This window comes from Vollenhovia emeryi, unplaced genomic scaffold, assembly GCF_000949405.1.
Source record: "Vollenhovia emeryi isolate VEMERY1.0 unplaced genomic scaffold, V.emery_V1.0 DF939245.1, whole genome shotgun sequence".
NCBI classification, from domain to species: domain Eukaryota; kingdom Metazoa; phylum Arthropoda; class Insecta; order Hymenoptera; family Formicidae; genus Vollenhovia; species Vollenhovia emeryi.
The window spans coordinates 470886-491419 of NW_011967121.1; the positions used below are offsets into that span (position 1 = coordinate 470886).

General features: G+C 43.6%; 2 protein-coding genes and 1 non-coding gene across 12 annotated transcripts in view; 1 reads left to right on the forward strand and 2 right to left on the reverse strand.

The window, feature by feature from the left end:
* Window positions 1-14681, forward strand: part of LOC105560027 (transcriptional repressor p66-alpha) — a 25263-nt gene extending 10582 nt beyond the window's left edge. For 2 of the 10 annotated variants that reach the window (XM_012008751.1, XM_012008760.1), the window contains exons 2-9: window positions 4068-4136; window positions 5059-5342; window positions 5442-5670; window positions 7022-7310; window positions 7600-7665; window positions 9775-10205; window positions 10436-10743; window positions 10824-14681. In XM_012008751.1, the coding sequence (XP_011864141.1) occupies window positions 4068-4136; window positions 5059-5342; window positions 5442-5670; window positions 7022-7310; window positions 7600-7665; window positions 9775-10205; window positions 10436-10743; window positions 10824-11077 (1930 nt within the window). In that variant the 3' untranslated portion in view covers window positions 11078-14681. Of the gene's footprint in view, window positions 1-3143; window positions 3487-3582; window positions 3787-4067; window positions 4137-5058; window positions 5343-5441; window positions 5671-7021; window positions 7311-7599; window positions 7666-9774; window positions 10206-10435; window positions 10744-10823 lie in introns of those variants that run through there. The other 8 variants (XM_012008759.1, XM_012008761.1, XM_012008755.1 and 5 more) reach the window with 8 other exon arrangements.
* On the reverse strand, window positions 6280-6353 carry Trnal-cag. Its single transcript has one exon. It is a non-coding gene; the product is annotated as a tRNA-Leu (tRNA).
* Window positions 14682-15884: 1203 nt separating the features above from the next.
* LOC105560028 overlaps window positions 15885-20534 on the reverse strand; it is a 12076-nt gene continuing 7426 nt past the window's right edge. The window contains exon 3 of the mRNA XM_012008762.1: window positions 15885-16500. Coding sequence (XP_011864152.1) covers window positions 16310-16500 — 191 coding nt within the window. The 3' untranslated portion in view covers window positions 15885-16309. The remainder of the gene's footprint in view (window positions 16501-20534) is intronic.

Here is a 20534-nt window from a genome sequence, read left to right on the forward strand (position 1 = left end):
ACGATATCTGAGGACTGTTTTAGCACTGAATTCATTCGAGCACCTAATTCTCTGACGTCATTGTAACGCACTTTACCACGCGGCGCGCGCGCTCTCCTGACAAATTATTTATTTTCTAAGGCTATTTGTGAAATATTTCGGGTATGTTTGTGGTTATCGTAAAGCACCTAAATAGCACTAAATTCTAGTGTATTTGTTTTGTATGTAGGGTCACTCCATATATTTTTTGGGTATGGGGGGTTGCAGCTTAATGGCAAGCTGGACCCCCCCATTTTTTACGTAATTTCCTGCTAAACGGTTTGAGCATTAAAATTCGGACTGCGGCACTAAAATAGCACCTAAATAGCACTAAATTTTTGATCTAGTGCGAACTTGATTTGCGATGGTGGGGGGTTCAGGTTAATAGGGGTATATTAAGGGCACTTTACTCTTGAGCGCGGCCCTTCGCGCTCACATTCTTTGTTAAAATTTTCGGCTTCTGACTCCGATGCAGTCAAAACTGTATATCTGAGTTGTGCTAACCTAGCACAAGTCAGCACAACTTTCAAATTTTCCGGCACAACGATATTAAGGGCACTTTACTCTTGAGCGCGGCCCTTCGCGCTCACATTCTTTGTTAAAATTTTCGGCTTCTGACTCTCCGATGCAGTCAAAACTGTATATCTGAGTTGTGCTAACCTAGCACAAGTCAGCACAACTTTCAAATTTTCTGGCACAACGATATTAAGGGCACTTTACTCTTGAGCGCGGCCCTTCGCGCTCGCATTCTTTGTTAAAATTTTCGGCTTCTGACTCTCCGACGCAGTCGAAACTGTATATCTGAGTAGTGCTAGCCTAGCACAAGTCAGCACAACTCAGATATACAGTTTTGACTGCATAACTGAAAAAATTTTTTTTATTTTCTACCCTATTTTTCGGATTTCGAGTTTAATCTTCTAGCACAATATAGCACAAACCTAGCACAATTCAGCACAACTGTCAAAATTGGTAAACTCGAAAAGTGGGGGGGGGCTAACTTCTAGGAGGCACGATCGCTCCTTGCGAAGACGTATCCGTCGAGGGAATAGGAAAGATCCGATTTATAATCTGCCAATTACGAAGAAGCGAGAGATCTCACACACCCTAACGCCGCGCGAAATTTATAGCGAATTCGGTCGCTCGTACCGAGTGCGCACTAAGGCTTCTTTACAATCAATTCTTATGTTTAAGAATCGTCCGAAATACCTCTTGAAGTACTTCTTCGCTAGTAAAATGATCTATGCAGCATCCGTACGGACCAGTTTGTGATAGATAAACTAGATAGTTTGTCAACTGTATTGAAAACGAACCTGAAATAAAAGAATTGACTATGAACCTTAGCGTGTACTCGGTGCGCACTAGTGCGAGCGGGATGACGTGGTATACCTCCGTGTTAACACGAGTGGGATTAGCAATGAGGCAGGGTTCGGTTCCGCTCCTCGTCCCGCGTATTTTCCCGCCCAGGGAAATTTCACAAGTTCAACGCTTGAAGGAGTTTAAGCCCCCTAGCGTTGGCTTCAGTGTTCAACCAAGATCAAGCACGTGAGTTTCGAGGAGTTTTTAGGAAACGAAAAGAAAACTAGTGCGAGTAACCGAGTTCGCTACATTGTGCAGTCGATCGCGAGCAGGGTGACTACTCGTATAGCTCTGTGCTAACACGAGTGAGGTGAGGTTAGCGGTGATAGGGTTTGTCCCGCGTATTTTCCGACGGAGGGAAATTTCACGAGTTCGGCGCCTGAAGGAATTCAAGTGCCGAGTGTTGGATTCGGTGTTTAACTAAGATTAAGCATGTGGGTTTGGAGGTATTTTCAAGAAACAAAAAAAATTCGTGCGAGCAACCGAATTTTCTATAATACAGTCGAACGCTGTCGGATCTCGTCGCCCCGGCGCGCGGCGAGCCTGTGGCGAGAACGTCCGGGGACTCCTCGTTGTGCCGGCGATTTCCCGCGGCCCGACCCCGCGCGAAATGACATAACTTCGCGCCGCACGCGAGGAGCTCGCATACCTGCCTGCTTGCGCGTGCGGAAAGTTTAGAGACCCCTACGGGATACGTGTACCGACCGTCACGTGACGCCGCGTAGCCGGGCGAGGTGAGGAGGCGGGGGATCTAAGACCGCGGCAGGGCCGAGCATATTTCTCTCTCTCTCTCTCTCTCGCCCTCTCGCTCGCTCGCTCGCGTGCGTGGAAACTCGGAGTAAAGATGTATCCACGTGCGGCGGCAACTCGAGTCGCACGGCGAAAAGGGCAACTCTTGGGCTCGAGCGTGCAAGCGAGCGGCACACTCGGGAGACGACGTGCCGGGGCTATCGAATATCGCGGCCGCACGCGAGCGTGACGCCTCGAAGCACGCTGCTTGCTCGCTCGCTCGGGGATCCCCCCGCGCGAAATTGATGATCGCGCCTCTCGTTGCGCGAGCAGACGCGACGACGACGGTGAGAAGGCGCGCGGCGGCCCGCGCCGAAAAACGTCGCGAGCCCTTCGCACCGGCGGTGGCGGCGGCGGCCGCTGCAGCCGGCAGTGGGGACCCTGCCGTCGAAAAATCGATTCCCCGTAGGGCATAAGGGCGCGCGAGCGACCGGGAGGGCGACGGTGGGGGCGGGAGACACGTACGGAGACGAAATTCGGGAAAACCCGCAAGGGGCGCGAAAGGGAGAAAGGGCGGCCGCGGGGGGCGGGGGGGGGGTCGCAATGGGACCGATACATCGACGGAGAGAAGAGAGAGAAAGCGCGCGCGCGCGCGCGAGCGAACGAGTGTTGCAAATGAAGACGGAGGGAAAGAGAGAAATTGGTTTCTAGCCCGTTCCCGATGTGGCCGCGTGTGTGGGTGAGCGGCTAGCGTGCCGCGGTCGTAGTAGGGGTGAGAGGAGAAATAATTAATGTGCGACCGTTCCCCTCCCCGCGCGCGCGCGAGCCGCGTACCGCCCCTCCCGCTGCTCCCGCGCTTGCCCGCCCCCCGCGCCCCCTCGACCGACCTACCTACTCTACGGGTCTTGTACCGCTACGCTTAGCTGCCATTGTGTCGGGGACGCCACTTCCGAGGCATCAAATTTAATTCTTCAATTGCGAGCGCGGAGAAAGAGAGCGAGAAGGGGGGGGGTCGGCGGAGAAAGAGAGAGCGAGAGAGAGGGGGGGAGAGTGCGCGTCCGTGCGTATGCGTGTCCTACGCGCTCCGCCGAAAAGGAGCAGCGCGCGGTCCGCGAGTGATACGCCGGTGGTCCGGTGATACCGACGTGGTCCCCGTGTCGTTCACCAACGACGACGACGACGACGACGTCGTCGTCGACGTCGTCCTCTTTCTCGCCGTTGTCCCCGCGTTGCGGACGGCGTTGGCGCGCGCGCGCGCGCGCCAACGCACACGCTCTCTCTCGTCCCCGCAGAAACTCGGGAAAACTCGGGGCCCCGCCGACGCGCGCTGCCGATTCTCTTTAAACTCCCGTGGAAGTTAGGTTAGGACAGTTACTTCCGCAGGTATTGGCCGACCGCCCGTCCCGCCTCTCCTCCCTCCCCTCGCTCCTTCTCGCTCCCCCGCCATCCCCTCTCCCTCCGCGCCTTCACGCTGGTGGCGTCGTTCTTCCGTCACGGATGTTCCTCGGTTTCGCGCGTCGCCGCCACGGGACACCTCGCCGCGCCGCTGGCCCCACGACGTCTCCGTGACGGCGCTCCCGGCCGCCGGAGTGGACTCTCGGGGATCCGCGGGGGATCCACGCCGTAGCCGCGGTGTTCGCGTTCCGGCGGCCGCGTACCGAGGATGCGCGCAGGAGAGCCTCGGTAACCCAGTTGTACGCTCGGCCGTGCGGTGCGTGTCGCTGCGTGCGCGCACGCACGACTCCGGCGTGTGCGCTCCGCGCCGCGGGATCATCGCCGTCGTCGTCGTCGGCGGCGGCGGCCGCCTCCTCGCAGCGCGCGCTTTCAAACGGCGACATCCTCCGTTCGCGCCCTCTCCCCCTCCCCTCACCCCCCGGCTCTTCCCCCCCCGACTCCCGCCGCCTGGCGAGCGAAATATGTCTCCGCGGTTGATCGACGCCTCACGCGTGCATTTGTGATTGCAGAGTGACCACGGTCGGAAGGATGGAGGCCATGGATGTGGACGGCGACTCGGTGGTGGACCTGAGCATCAGGTAAAGTGCCACGTGTCCGGGGGCTCGTTTGTCGCGACTCTCCGACGCGTTTGTGCCCGGAATTGTCCTCGACGCGAGGCAAGAGAGGAGTAACGGTAGTTTTCTCTCCCCCCCTCCCCCTCTCCGCGATCTCGCCTGGAATTGTGCAATTTCGAGCGTTAAAACAGGGACGATATGTACAATGGTAATTAATGATAATGACCGCCTTTTATCCGGACGGGCCTCTTATCGCCATTAGGTTCTTATCGCCGTGCGATGGACGAAGAAGTAGGTTGTCGTTGCCCCTTTAGCCTCGAACGTACTTGAAACAAGCTCGGAATTTTTCCCGAGTCTCGAGGCCTGCGTCCACGAAGCTAGGAACTTGGTGCGAAAAACAATGTGCAGCCGAACAACTTGCCGCTTCTATGGATCGAGCAAGTTGATTGGCCACACGTTTCTCGAGACTGGAACTTGGACCACTTCTAGGATCGTGGACGCAGACCTTTAGGGTCTGTCCAAAGAAACTAGCACAGGTGCATGGGCATAAAAAAAAGATTGAACGGTCCATCTTCTTGTGCGTGTATTTGCCGTTCGATCAGATTCCTCCCCATACAGCACGCATGTCTGAAAGACATCTTTGAGGCATCTTTAAGTCGTCTTTTAGACACATATCTAAAAGACGATTTAAAGATGGCTTAAAGATGTCTTTCAGACATGCGTGCTGTATGGGTCGTTGCATACGTTTGTGCGCTGTGCACGTTTGTCTGGGTAGACTCTTGCAGGGTGCTATCTGTTTACCGACGCGAGTTGGCACAAGTATCGTCTTCTCATTGTTCACTGGATGTTAAGGGCAGACTGCTGCCTGCGTCGATGAACGGAGAGCGCAGTTACTGACGCTGTGCGTTTGTGCGGCAGGTCCCTTTAACTCTCTGTGATCTTTCAGCAGCAGTGGCAGACGCAACTCCCCGTCTCTCCCGTTGAATTCCGGCGACATCCCGCTGGACTTGGGGATACACTTCTCCGCCGGGTCGAATCTGGAGAACAACATGCCGGAGGCGCGTAACATACAGAACGCGGCCCGCGGCATCCTGGCTCCTAAACGCGGCGACGAGCGCAAGCCGCGCCGCAACCTTCGACCTAGGATCGAGAGGAGCTACGCCGAGAGTCCCGACGATTGGCCTAGGATGAATGGATATCTAAATGGAAATGCGTCGGACAGCGACGAAGGTTGCTATGAATTATCTTTCGCCACGTCGCTAACGGACGGGGAATAATTTGTGAATTTTTATACCGCAATATCACGTCTCATTATGTTGAATGCTTAAGCAGGTGACATGCCTCCGATTCTGCCAATCAAGGAGCTGTCGTCCGACGAGCTGGCCGAGCGCGAAAGAATGCTTAGAAAATATAAGGAGGAGCTCAAGTCCGAGGAAATGAAATTAGTACTTTTGAAGAAGCTGCGCCAGTCCCAGCAACTGAAGGAGAACATCGCGGCGGCACCCAAGGTTCTCAGCAAACTGCCGCCGCCGATAACGGCGCAGCAGGTGCCTCACAGGTAAAGCCTCGCGACGACATGTTGACGTTTTCCCAAGACGTATCGTTGCGTCGAGTCGAAACGTAACGATACAATTCGTAAGGCTCTGGCGTGAAATCGCAATTCGAAGGAACAAAGGATATAAGAGCCAAGACAGGACGTTAGTGTCAAATTACATTAAAAAATGAAAATCATTTAGACACTAATTTAAATGTAATAAAACACGGGAGAACATTTGAACACCCGATCGAAAAAGGAAAAACTAGAACCTAGGACCAATTTATTCTCGTCTCCTAATGAGTACACGTCGGATTCGTAGGTGAAATCGACTGAACCTCCATGACATCGCGTTACAGAAAGAAGTTGGTCTGTTTGTAAGAAATCCACCGCCGATAATGCGTTAATTTATTTCGATGTATGCGAATTTCGTTTTATATACCGAAGAAGGCCCAGTACAGCCGAAACGTTTATTTGAACTTGAAGAATAAATTAATAACATCAGTGATTTTTGTTGACCGTATCTGGCAATTCAAATTCTTATTGCGAAAAATATTACCCCAGCCAGGATTCGAACCTGGAACCTCCCTAATCCGTGACGGGAGTCTTAGCCAGCTCGACAACTGGGGCTGGTACCCCAGCCAGGATTCGAACCTGGGACCTCCCTAATCTGTGACGGGCGTCTTAGCCAGCTCGACCACTGGGGCTGTGATAATACTATTCGCAATAAAATGTATATAACTTAAGATGTTGTTTACGCGTCTATTTCGACTTTTCAGAAACTGTGCGTCGATACGGATTGTCGACCGCACAATGAACTGTCGATACACGATTTTTTGCCCGTCACGGATTAGGGAGGTCCCAGGTTCGAATCCTGGCTGGGGTAATATTTTTCGCAATAAGAATTTTAATTGCCAGATACGGTCAACAAAAATCACTGATGTTATTAATTTATTAATTACTTCTGGCGACTTTAAGAATATTCTTACTAGCTGAGGAATAAAGTAATTTTATCAATAGTTTAAAAAAAAAGAACACCCGTTAATGCTCGTTAATTTGGCCTTTCAGTAGTTATTAATTGTTAATACAATACACGAGCGAAAGAGCTACTCTCTCTCTTTTTCTAATTTTTAAATGTATCGCGAAAAATTTACCTCGGCCAGAGTTTGAACCTGGATTTCCTTGGGCGGGCGTCTCGGCGATTCGACCACCGAGGCATGCGGCAATATTTATCGCGATAAAAGGTCTAACGTTATTTCACCAATGTCACATCAGCGTGATAGAAATCGAGATAGAACTGTGCGCGACTAACTTGTCAGTCTTGCGACACGGCTTCAAATGAGATCGAAATGTAACGTTGCGTTCTTCATCGCAGAGCCGGGAAAGCGCCGCCGCCTTTACTCAAGGGTCAGCCTGCGCCGAGCAGAAGTAGTAGTTTACATGCTCCGCCACCCGGCATGGTGCTACCGCCTACTGCCGGTCGAAATGCCATTCCAAGTACAGGCGGGATGCCTCCGAACATGGTGATACCGCAGCCACCTCATCCTAGAGGTAGACCGCCCAGTGTGGCGGCGGCGACTGTCTCGAGTTATCACGCGCCGACGGACAGAACGGAGAGGTCGACGAAGGACCCGACGCCGACTCCCGCGCATCAAGTAAGTAAGGTATATCATCGCACTTCTTTATTACTCTCGTCATTAGCTTTACATAGTTGTAACTATACCCTACGTAAGTACAGTTGTAGCTTTACGTGAACGTTAAGAGTAAGTTTATCAGACTGTCGAAACTCTCGTCCTTTATACGAATAATTTTAAGAGCCTAACACCTTCACCGCGGTACATCACGAGCGATCGTTGCCGCGAATGCTGTCCCGGCAGTGTGAAAGTGTTAAGTGATTCTCTAATTGTGAACAACGTATGTAATCCATTGTTATGTGTTTTTCTAAACACAAAGCTGCTTGCTGGATCGCAAGAAAATAAAACCACCGCATCCTTAAGCACACCTGTGAATTCGGAGCAGGTACATTCACTCGTCGATCAATGTGTAATGTCTCGTTCTGTCTATATTCTGTAAAGGCTACTCTGTTTGTTTTTTTCTCTCCATATTGATTATGCGTTTTAATTGGGCTTTACTTTCCGAGCTTCTTGTCTCTGATGATTCTTCAGTTTGCTAACTGTATACAGACAAATCTAGTGTTCAAATCGTCATTAATGCATGGTACAAATTACCACATGCAGTATTCCTAAACTCTTACCAAGTTTCAAACTTTGTGATTACTTTGCAAAATGCAAGTATCGCTGTACTTAAACCTGGACGAAATGGGTTTGGATCCTTTACAAGTGCCACGAAAATCAAAAGTAGTACTTCCAAGTAGACTCGAACCTCGATCAAATATGATCGAATCTTTCGTGAGTAGAGAAAAGTCCCCTATTATGAGATAGAGGATCTTAATAAAAGATAGCGGGGTTTCTACTACATTAACAGGCATCATCTGTTGATTCCACTATGAATTTATTGCTCCTGGAGTGAAACCTGTTTAATAAAAAAACTCATCGTTAGATGAGATTTGTGATTGAGTTTGGAGGTTGAAAACCTGCTATCTCATATTGGAAATCTGTCTCATAATTTGCGACTTTCCTCTGCTTCACCAAAACATTTTCTTGGAATCGAAACGTTTGTAGAAAGAAAATCGTTTAAGAAGAGAGAGAAATGAAATTATGTAAATCACAAGTCTAAGTTTTTATTACTTTGGTTTTAATACATGCGATATGAACAATATGATAAAAATATAGTTACATTATTAACAACTTTATTCTGAAAGTTCGAGTACTACTTGTGAAAGATTCGATTCTTTACAAGGGACAGTACTTGTAAGTACCTTTCGAATCTCTACAGTCATTCTAGAATTCGAAACCAACTAGTTGAGATTCGATTACTTTACGAGTACAATGTATCAAATAACATTTCTTATGAGTACTCGAATTCTCGACAATGAGACTTTGGCGAATTTTAAGTACATATTGAACCTCACTTCACTTCTAATAAAGCTGTATACAGAAAAATCTAGTATCTAATAGCGAATTCAGTTGCTTGCACCAGTGCGCACCAAGACCAGTATTAATAGTCGGATCTGATCATAGACTTGTGCAAATAAACTGCGCGAGCAATAGCCTGAGTTAGGACCCTGTGTTAGAGACTGGCCATAAGGGTTCGTCAAATTCCCGCGAGTGAGAGAGAAACAGAGGCTATCTCACTCTTCTACGATCGTAGAATCGCTCGTAGAAATTTGACGAGCTCTTATGGCCAGTCTCTGATTACAGGGTCTCTAGCCTGAGTGAGCGTGTCTTTGTTTTCTGTTGTTTTCTCCCGACTCTTAACAAAAAGCGAGAGAGAGAGAGAGGCATCATGCAATATCTCTATTCTTCAGTGTAGTCTATCTATGTATATAAGTCTATGGATCTTATATTCAAGACCGTCTTGAATTTATCTAAAGATACTGTATGGAACGTTTCATTGGCTATAGAGTATCTGAAGATGATAAGACTGTCTTGAATCTAAGATCTGAATACCGGCCTAAGACTTGTTTACAGTCAATTCTTATATTTAAGGATCATCTTAAATTTCTCTGGAAATATTTCTCAGCCCATAAAATAATCTGTATAGCATCTGTACGGATCATGTTTGGGCTAAATACTCTTTGTACATGTATTTAAAACAGTTAAATGTAAGAATTGACTATAAACAGGCCTCAGTGTTCACGCATCATGCGCACAGTACAAGCAACCGAATTTGCTAAAAGCTTTCACGCATAATACAAGTTATAACATGCAGCGTTGCTGAACTTTTACTAACATGTTTATTTCTTAAATGTGGTTGTGTTATTGTACACACGTGAAGAGAGAAATATTGTGCATACAAGGGGCATTTAAATTCTAATTTGCATGCATATTGTACGAACATAAACGCGCACATGAAACCGAATGATCTATATTGTTTTACCATTTATTTTATACGTTTGTATTTCTCTTTTATTTAAGATGTTCGTCTTTTGTGTTATTGGGATATTAACTGAATGAGGGAGAGTTAATTGCATCAAATAACATTTGTTCCACGTTTGCGATAACATAGGAGAGAACAACGCGAGACGAGACACCCGCTCAGCGTCAAGCAGCTGCCAAGATGGCCCTAAGAAAGCAGCTCGAGAAAACACTGTTACAAATACCACCGCCGAAACCGCCGCCCCCGGAGATGCACTTCGTACCAAATCCCTCCAACACGGAATTCATATATTTGGTCGGTTTGGAACACGTGGTCGACTTTATAACGAAGGAGCCGGCCATACCGCCGCCTCCCGAACCATTCGAGTGCTCGCAATGCAAAACAGACTTCACACCCGTTTGGAAGTGGGAAAAGCCTATGCCCGGTGGTAAAAAGGACAGTCCCAGAGGGCAACACGCGACTTTCCAGCGACCGTCAGCAGGTCGTGACCCAAGGGTCATATGTGAGCACTGCGTGACGACTAACGTGAAGAAAGCATTGAAAGCGGAACACACTAATCGGTAGGTTTTTACGTACATATTAAAATATCAATCGTGCGAGAACATTAGTGACTTTTTATTTTGCTTCATTTTTTCTTTCCCTCTCATAAATTGCCATCCATTACCATGTAATATTCTTTTAAGTAAGCGAATAATTGAAAATATAATGAACATTCTTGCAAAATAAATGGAAACGATTAAACAATGCGTCAAGTCTGGATTTGGATAATGGACTTTACACTGTGTTACAGATTGAAAACTGCTTTCGTAAAAGCGCTGCAGCAAGAGCAGGAGATAGAGCAGAGGCTAGCGCAGGCGGCGTGTCCGAGTCCCGACCCTCCGGCCCCGAAACCAGTTCCTAAGGCAGCAACTCCCACAAGAAGAGTGGCCACACCACCTGCCCCTCCGCCGCAGGTACCGCCGGCACCTACGTTAACGCCGACGCCCCCCGCGCCGAAAATGCAAGAGCATCCCTTGGTGAAGCTGGCCGCGGAGAGCGGCAAGTTCGGCCCGCATCACGCAGCTGCCGCGGCAGCCTTGCAGCAACAATTGCTCAGAGGTGAGGCGAAGACACATGCCCGCAAAATTCTGAGGGAGAGTCAACTTGGTTTTCAATTTATCGCTTCGTCATTGTTCCAGAGTTGGCGAAGAATCCAGTACCCGGTTTACCGCCGCATCAACCTCTTCCTGCTCACATGATGCCGCATTTTACCTCTATACTGTATCCCTATCAATTAGCGATGGCTGCCGGTGGCAAAGGCCTCGTAGAGCTACAACGACAAGCGGCGGACCTTCAACGTCAATATCTGCTCGATATGATTCCGTCGCAGGCGTCTCAAGCGCAAGGCAATCAAGCACCACCGAGAGCCCATCCGCATAACTGGAAAACGTAACCGGACGCATTTAAGGGATGATCTAGCGGTAAAAAGAAATGCGAACAGTGAACGTGTTTGGGAAGAACGTGTTTGAAAGGAACGTGTTCGAAAAGAAATGGAAAATAGAGAGGCATAAGGGGAAATTTAGCAAAGTGTGCAGCCGTAATTCTGTTCGCCTGAATGTTACACTACGATGCCAACCGGAACATTTAGTGTCTGTTAAGGTAAAGCTCAACTTCAAGGGATGACATTCACTAATATTGTATAAAGGATAATTAATCGTGTGAATATGTCAATTGACGTGTACGTTTACGACTTTATTGTTATCTAAGGGGTAAAGGTTTTATTTCCGTCACTGAAACGTGCACTCTACGTACGCATGAGTTGGAATACACAAATCGCGTCGCGTCTAAGTGATCACAATTCATTGTTTAGTGGAGACCAACGGAACTCCCTCCCCCCCGTATTGGAAATGTCGTTCGTTTCCCTTTTCTCGAACTTTTCTCTTACACGTTATAGTTTCGTTAACGTGTCGTTAACGTGTCGTTAACGTTATCCACTGAACAACTGATATATAAACATAATAATTAATTTAAGCGTATCAGCAAGCATATTATAATATTGAATACAATTGCTTGGATTATGAACACCGAGTTGCCTAACTAGGCGCGAGTGAGCGATCACCCCCCGCTGTTTTTGTTCTTTGTGCGTATTGTCTATCCTGTCTCATTTGTCGTTATAATAATGAATGTTATTAATAGCAAAGTACGTTGTTCACTTGCGCATATTGTACATTTGCGCAAGATTCCGCTGTATCTTCTCATCTCTCTCTTGATTCTGGTCTGTTCGTAAGTGAGTATCTGTCTAATACGGTGGAAAGTAAAAACGTTCGCTCGCTCGCTCGCGTGATGATGTGTCGTAAGTTAGACAACTCTGTTATACAACATAATATAAAGAACCAAATAGACGTTTACAAGGCACTAAATAAATCAATAATAAGTGTAAAATGACTGCGATTATTAACAATCGGATTATTAACAATAATAGAGATAATCGCGGGAAGGAAAGGCACGAGTGTAAGACGAGGTAACGAAGTCGATGGAAAGGATCTTTCTAGGCCCTTAGATAGTTAAGACGATTTTTGCCGGTGGCTTCAGCGAGTTGTGCGATCACCGGCAGTACCTGTATTATGTGTATATCATTATTTTGTCCGAACTGTATTTTTAAGGTGAGTTTCACGCAAGATAGAAAGTAGCTATATACGCGAGAGAAAAGGTAAAAAAAAAATTATGTTTGTAAGAAAGCGCGAGTGAGTGGATTATAAGTCAGCACCTGTGAGATGTATAGCAATCTTTTTCTCTCTTGACATACGGCGGGGTATGCGAGTCTAGTGGAGAGCGACACACGAGTGTTATATTTGCGCACAAAATGAATTTTCTTGCGCGACGTCAAGGTCGTACGTTAAATCGGGGCCTCGTGTCACGCGCAAGGACCACGCACTCGGGGCGCGTTGTATACACACGACTTAACATGGACTGTTCTTGTTGAAAACGAGACTCAGATGAATCTGTAACGGTAATTCGGGATTCGAGTTAACGCAGCGCGATTGATTTCATGTCACATTTGATGTACCAAGTATTTAAAGAAAACTTACTAGAGGAGATACGTAATCGAGATTTTTGCGAATTGTTACAACACGGCGACCGCCGGATTTTTACGACGTCCTCTACGAGTCTGCACTTGAACGAGTTAAAAAAAAAGTACTCCGGCACTTGTCCCCAGTAATACCAGTTCTACCCCCACCCCCCACCCCCCTCCATCTTTCTCCTCCGCTGATAGTCTGATTTAATTAATTCTGGGCTAACCGATCTTGGTCTCATACATTTCCGAATCAATTAAATATATAGTACTATAGTCTTGATATTTCTCGGTATATGATACAACTTAATAAACTAAAATAGCGCATAATCATCTCTCTTTGTACTACGTGATAGATTTTGAACTCGTACTTGATATACATGTACACCATAATAAGTCTACGATCGCATAATAGATCAAGATCTGTGTTTTTTGTGTAAGAGAAAACGTAATAATATGTCGTCAACTAATTACCGTCATCGGGGCACTACCGTCGTCGTCGTCGTCGTCGTTGTCGTCGTTATCCTAACATGAGACCCGGGAGCGAAATAGAATGACAACATGAAAGAGGAGAGATTCTTAAAAGCTTGAACGTACTTCCCCGAGAAAATGGAGCGATTTTGTTTATATAATTTGGATAATCGACGGCCGCTTCCCAGTTGTTTTACTTGACACAAGTCCATTTTTCCTCAAACAGCAATTCAAATTAAATTGTGTAAACGATTACGAATTAATTATGTTATTTCAATTCAATTATAATATTCCTAGTTTCTTAAATCAGTTTAATTGTGCGTAATTAAGTTATGATTAATGTGTCTGTTATCAATTTTCCTATACTAAGGTAATTAAATTATTGACTGGCCACTTTCTCGATTCATCTGAAAACTTGAAAATGACATCTGACGTCAATGAAGTTTCACGTAAAACTACTTGGAAACGAGCTTCATCAATTCCGCAATCGCTTACGAGATTTGTAACGAAAGGATTGATATGAGAATTTGAATTTGTTTCCTAATACAAACGGATATGTGGATATCCGATATAAATGATGTAAACGGAAAAAAAGTACTGTTTAATTTTTTCTATAAAATTAATGGTGCAGACATGTGCCTGAAATATATGATTTATATGACTCCTGGAATTTACGCTGATTCGGTAAAGAGCAAAGTATCGTCATCGTCATCGTCATCATCGTCATCGTCATCGTCATCATCATTATTATTATCTACAAATAGATTAACTACATTCGGTAAAACCAGATTGCGTCTCGTTTCTCACAGACAAAAAGAATACGTTTCTTTCTATTTTTTCTTTTCTAGTCTTGTCTCTCTTTAATCTCTGTGTGGTGCTGTTAGCAATTAAGCGCTTTCAAAGTGCGAAAGAATTTTATATCCTAAAAAAAAAGAAGAGAAACTCTCTTTTCGCTACACGACAGAAACGAGGGATGGCGAATATTTAGCAGAACTAGAATTCTAAGGCGTTCGCGAGATGCAAGGAAAAAAGGGGGAAAAAATACGGGTCGGCTTTGTCGCCCGCTCGTTTTTGCGGGGGACGCAGACACAGTTTCACAATTACGAATATTAAGCCGTTGAAGACTGCGTGGCGTGCGCACATTTTTTATTTTGTCAAGAAAAGGAAATTGCGAAATTCGTACACTGATCTTGGAACATTTGCCCGAATGAAAAGCGTTGTCCCCACGATTTATAGAATTAGTAGATAAATAAAGATTACCGAATACTCTGGAAACTATACGAATAAAGCTTACCAATGATTGTATTAAAAGGTGATATTTATTTATCTTTTGTAATATTTTCGTTCGTTTTTCTTTTTGGATTAACGCATCTGCGAGACTTTCGTTCGTATTGGTAATTAATCTATATTTATATCGCCGAGTCCAAGATTATGTGTGTTCTGTTATAGTTATTTCTTAATTATTCAATGTCTTGCCAACGATAAAAAAAATAAAATGCTGGTGGTATATGAACCCGTGTATTCATAAATTTACGAGCGTACGATGTACAAGTTCACTAATTTGTACACCAAGATCTCGATCTGTAAATCCACGAATGCGAAAGCTTTTCAATTTTAGTATAAGTTTATCCAGTAGATAGAAGTTACTTATGTTTCTCCCAAAGGCGCTCTTACTGTCTGTAGATTATACAGGGTGTCCCATTTTAACTTGGACAGTAAAATATCTCGAAAACTGAGTCCAGCAGACAAAAATGTTTCAGGCAAAAGTTGTATGGTTTCGAGGGGGACATAAGATGGTATCTTTGGTTTGACCTTGAAGAATTATTTGAAGGTCACATGAAGGTCACACCAATTTTTTTAAATGGCATCCCCTATTTTTTATTACATATTCTTGTAGCTGACCTCGAGAACTTTTCAAAACGCTATAATAAAGTATTTTTTTATTAAGAACTTTTTGAGTTATTAAGGTTTGAAAGTTCCAATATTTTGACATAAATTACAAAATATCTTGTAAAATATTCATTTTTTTATCATCTTACCTTAATACTTTTTTTAACAGAATAATGATACAAATCAACCGGTGTAAAGAAAACACAATTTTGTAACAAGTAATAAAAAAAATTTTTTTAACAATTGTGTTTTCTTTACACCGGTTGATTTGTCTCATTATTCTGTTCAAAAAAGTATTAAGGTAAGATGATAAAAAAATGAATATTTTACAAAATATTTTGTAATTTATGTCAAAATATTGGAACTTTCAAACCTTAATAACTCAAAAAGTTCTTAATACAAAAATACTTTATTATAGCGTTTTGGAAAGCTCTCGAGGTCAGCTACAAGAACATGTAATAAAAAATAGGGGATGCCGTTAAAAAAAAATTGGTGTGACCTTTATGTGACCTTCAAATATTTCTTCAAGGTCAAACCAATGGTACCATCTTATGTCCCCCTCGAAACCATACAACTTTTGTCTGAAACATTTTTGTCTGCTGGGCTCAGTTTTCGAGATATTTTACTGTCCAAGTTAAAATGGGACACCCTGTATAATTAGCAGCCAAGATTCGGACCGACAATAATTAAGCACAAATTATCGTAGTTATCGGGTAAGTATAAATCCACAGAAGCGCGTTCTCCGCAGTACACGTTGACTACATTTTATAAATTCGATTACAACGAACTACTTCCTGTGTACACGTTGAAAGAACCGAAACAAGAATTTTTGTTTCTGCTAACAACAAGTGATTTATCATTATTTCAGATTCATTGTTTTTACATTATTTGTAGATTCGTCGTTTAACGACACCGAGACGCAGGTACCATCGATTGCAGAACTAAAAATTCTCGTTGGAACAAAGTTGGACCCAGAAACAATCAGGTACCGTTGGACCAGTTTAACGGCTTGGAGGGTAAAACGCTATATTTAGAGGTACGGCGTAAACGTTGTGCAACTTGCAATACGGGTCAAGTTAAGTATCTTGCGTCTCCGATAGTTAGTAGCGTTCGATCCGAGCGGCTACGATGCAAACTTTGACAAATGTAATCGAGGAGGATGGGCCGTGCGCTTCTGTCGCTGGATGATCGTCCACGGTAAGCCAACTATCACAGTTGAGAGACATCGCTGAGGAGATCCCGATTGCGTTTCTAATTCTGTTTCCTCTCGTTGTACTGCGTTAGACATTTCTTGAAGTGCTTGGCGCAGAAGGGATACAGCGTCGGGTGATCGCACGTCCTGCAGGCCGCCGCGAGATGAGAGCAGCATCTCAGGCTTTCGCGGCAACAGGAGGCCCACAGGTCCGGTCCGGCGGCGGCGCAGTCGTAGCAGAAACAGTCTCCTGCAATTCACATCGAGATGCAGTTTAATGGCCGCGATTTAACGTTCAACGATTTCCGTAGAAGTTTCCTACAAACCGCACTTCCTCCATTTCACCCGCGTTGGTATCTTTTTACCTTCATCCTCCTACTGTTTAAACGAGCGATAAGCGCAGCTTCCGCGTTTCAGCGGGAATGTTAAACAAATGGAATATATTGGATTGCATCGCTCTCCGTGATAAGATCTGATTGCAAGGAAATGCATTCCGGATTGCGATTCTCTAAATACTCGCGATAAGATGAGATTGAATTTGAAACTGATATTTTTTTATACTTCGCGTAGGAAGCTTTTCATCGGGAATATTTTATAAATCCTACGTAATAAATTTAATGAATATTTACGATCGACATAATGTTTAGGGCAGATAATTAATTAAGTTAATTACTTTAGAAGAGCGTCTCTTGTTGTGCAACCATTGCAGTTTCTCATAACTTTTTTAACGACGACATTTTAATTCAAACCTGTTCTGTATCGACGTATGAACGATTCGCCTTCCGATGCTCTCACCGTATATACTTTCTCTTATCCGTTAAACATTTCGTATCGTTTTGCATATGTCGTGTAGCGCACTCGCGAACCTATGATGTAAAAACGAACTGTAATTGCACGGATTGTTGCAAGGAGGAGTGGAATAAGATGAAAAAATTATACGATTTCAACGTTTCGCGAGCGAGATATCGCACGCGTGCCATTTTTACTCGAGAGCTGGTTGCACAACAAGATGTATTTACGGCAGTGACATTTACGAGACGCCGTTTCACATATGCGCAAATTAAATTAAGAATAAAGTCCAGTTTATCTAACTGGAATTATCCGGGAGATAACGCGTTCGGTTGCATTATTAAAGGAAAATGCAGTACTCGACGTCAGGGCTTAGCGGAAAAAATTGACTTGAAGTAGAAATTTCTGTATCTTCGTCGAAACATTAATTTTTTTTGTAAAAATGTCCACGAAATAGTACCACAAGTTACAATGTTCTCGAATCAAGAAATTATTGCAAGTAGTATTTCATGAAAATGTACAATTTTGTAAAGATTAGTACAAAACTTTACTAGTTTAAAAAATTTGAGAAACAGCAAAATCTTAAAGAATTAAAACATCTGCTTACTTGTAGAATATTACAGAAATTAACAAAAGTGTTCCAATCTTAGCATTTTCATATTGATTCTTGTAACACTTAAAATTTACGTAGAATTTCTTGGATTCCGGCAGTTATATTTTCTAGTAGAATTATTGTTCTCTTTAATATAATAATCTTTAATAAATGAATGAGTAAATAAGTGGATCGATATGTGCACAACGTCGAATAAAAATAAACGTTGACATTTTGTAAATTTTATAAGTTCACCGCATCCGTTCGGTTCAGAAGCATGTAAAGTCGGAGTATACGCTCAAGAAAGTATCTTACCAACGCAGGTAAATTTCTGGGTGTCGCAATAGAAATTTATTACTATTTTGTGTATCTGTTAAGGCCTGTGTCCACGATACTAAAACTTGGCCCAAATTGCCAGTCAATTTGCAGCTGTTCCATAAAAGCTGCAAGCAGCCAGTTCTCTGAACTAGAACTTGGACCAAGTTTTAGCGTCGTGGGCACAGGCCTTTAGAGAATTGTTTGTGTCCTACAAAATTTATGGCAGCAACATCCCAGATAACATGCATGTCTAAAGGATATCTTTAAGACGTCTTTAACACGTCTTTTAGACATCTTTTAGACATACACGTCTAAAAGATATCTTAAAGACGTCTTAAAGAAGTCTTGAAGATGTCTTTTAGACAAGCATGTTATCTCATGGGATTCTAGTAATAACTTCTGGAAAGCTTAGGTTTTACGACTAAATATTAATCATTCGCATTGGATAAAAATGAATTTCGACACCATAGCTAGGACAATCTCTGTAAGGAATGTAACTGTTTATGTACCATCCCTATCTAAAAAAGGCATTGCGAGTTCATTGTTGTCGCTTTTCCGCGATGCCGATTGGCTCTCTCGAAACTCGATTTCGATCTTGGGCTTGTTTTCTGTTCCTACACTTATAGTGAACTAGTGCAATAAATTGGAGTAAGACAAGCATATTTTTTCTCATTCTAGCTTACTGCACTAGTTCCCCATACAGCACAAAAACCTTTCAGAAATATTTCAGAAATATTTCATGTGATAGATTGAAACGTTTCATAAATATTGCAAAATGTTTCTGCAATAGCTCTGAGACAGCTCTGGAACAGTAAAATGTCCGCGATTCTTACACTTGAAAGCTTATAGAAAGATTTCTGTAAGGTTACAAAAATCTCTTAGAAATATTTCAGAAATATCACAAAATGTTTCTGCAATAGCTCTGAGACAGCTATGAAACAGTAAAATGTCCGCGATTCTTACACTTGAAACTTAATAGAAGGGTTTCTGAAAAATTACTAAAAGTCGGTTTTTCCAAGTGTCAGGTAGCTTACCTCTGATAGTTAAAAAGCTATATAGTATGTGTTACGTATACTATACTTTTTAACCATCAGGTTTTCGTGAAAAATTTTTTTTCCAGTTTTCTTTGGGAAATGTTTAAAAAGTTTTAAAACGTCCAAAAATTACATTTTTACAAAATGTCCGTATGTGTGTATGTGTGTGTGTGTGTGTGTGTGTATGTGCGGATTTGAATGTTCGTGGTTGCACGGAAAGAACAATGTAGCTGCTGTAGCTAAAACTTAGCAAAATAGGGACAGCTAATATTTTTAGTTGTGATAGCTCAATATTTTGCTACGACAGCAAACCGTTTGCTGCAAAATTATTTCAATATTTTGAAATTTTAAAAGATGACGCAGTAGTCAATCATTGCTTTATTATACTTTTACAAAAGTTGTAAGTTGATGGGCTACCGTGTCGTCTTTTGCAGCGCGGCAAGCATTTCAACGTTCCATATATGTGACTCAAAAGACGAGAAAAATCTTTTTGTAATATTCGCATTATTTTTTCAAATTTATTGCATGTGATAGATTTCTGAAACATTTTTGTTGCATCATTTTATATGACATATTGCAGAATTCTGTCAGAAATGTTGAGCATGAAATGTGAAATATCGAAATAATTTTGAAATCTTTCTGAAACCTTTCTGCAACAATTTGTGCTGTATGGGTTCACCAGTGCAGGAACAGAAAACAAACCCCTTGTTGCGAGTCGATTCTCTTCGACTCGCGGTTTTGACAGTTTGCATTTAAAGCCTATCACACAATAGGAAAGCACAGGCAATAGGAATAGGGAATAGGAATAGGGAATAGAAATCTATGTAATGCCAAGACACAATGATTCGTTGGCAATAGGCGTGCTGTCCAATCATCTGCATTTTAAAACCACGTGTCTGTCCCAGTCTCCACTGTGATTGGTCAGGTAGGTCAGGCACAGGGAATAGGGAGGGTTATTTTGACAGTTTATGTGTCGATCTCGTTGCGAGTCGTTCACTTCGAATTGCGGTTTCGACAGTTTGTATTTAAGAGGGTTATTTTGACAGTTTATGTTATGTGTATGAAGAAGGAGAAGAAAGGGAAGATAGAGAAAGGAGGAGGAAGAGACGATAAAATTAGCTTTTGCGATGACAATTAATAAGTCACAGGGATAAACATTTGACAAAGTAGGAATAGATCTTCGCAAAGATGTTTTTAATTATGGACAACTTTATGTTGCCTTTTCACGTGTTCGTACTTGGCAAGCATTAAAAGTTTATCTTGGTAATCAGCGAGATAATAAACAAGTTAAAAACTATGTATACAGGGTGAGTCTTTCCATATCCGACAAAATTTTTGAGAAGGTAGAACGGATCGAGATGAATGGAAAAGTCCTGTACCATTTTGCAATTTTCGTAATAGTTAACGAGTAATTAATTATTAAAAATCGTTGTCTTAGGCCGGCCTACCGCCCAATTCGAGCGCGTGGCAAGATGTGACCGCCCGGCGATCGATATTGCTATGCGCACATCTCGCCACACGCTCGAATTGGGCGATAGGCCGGCCTAAGAC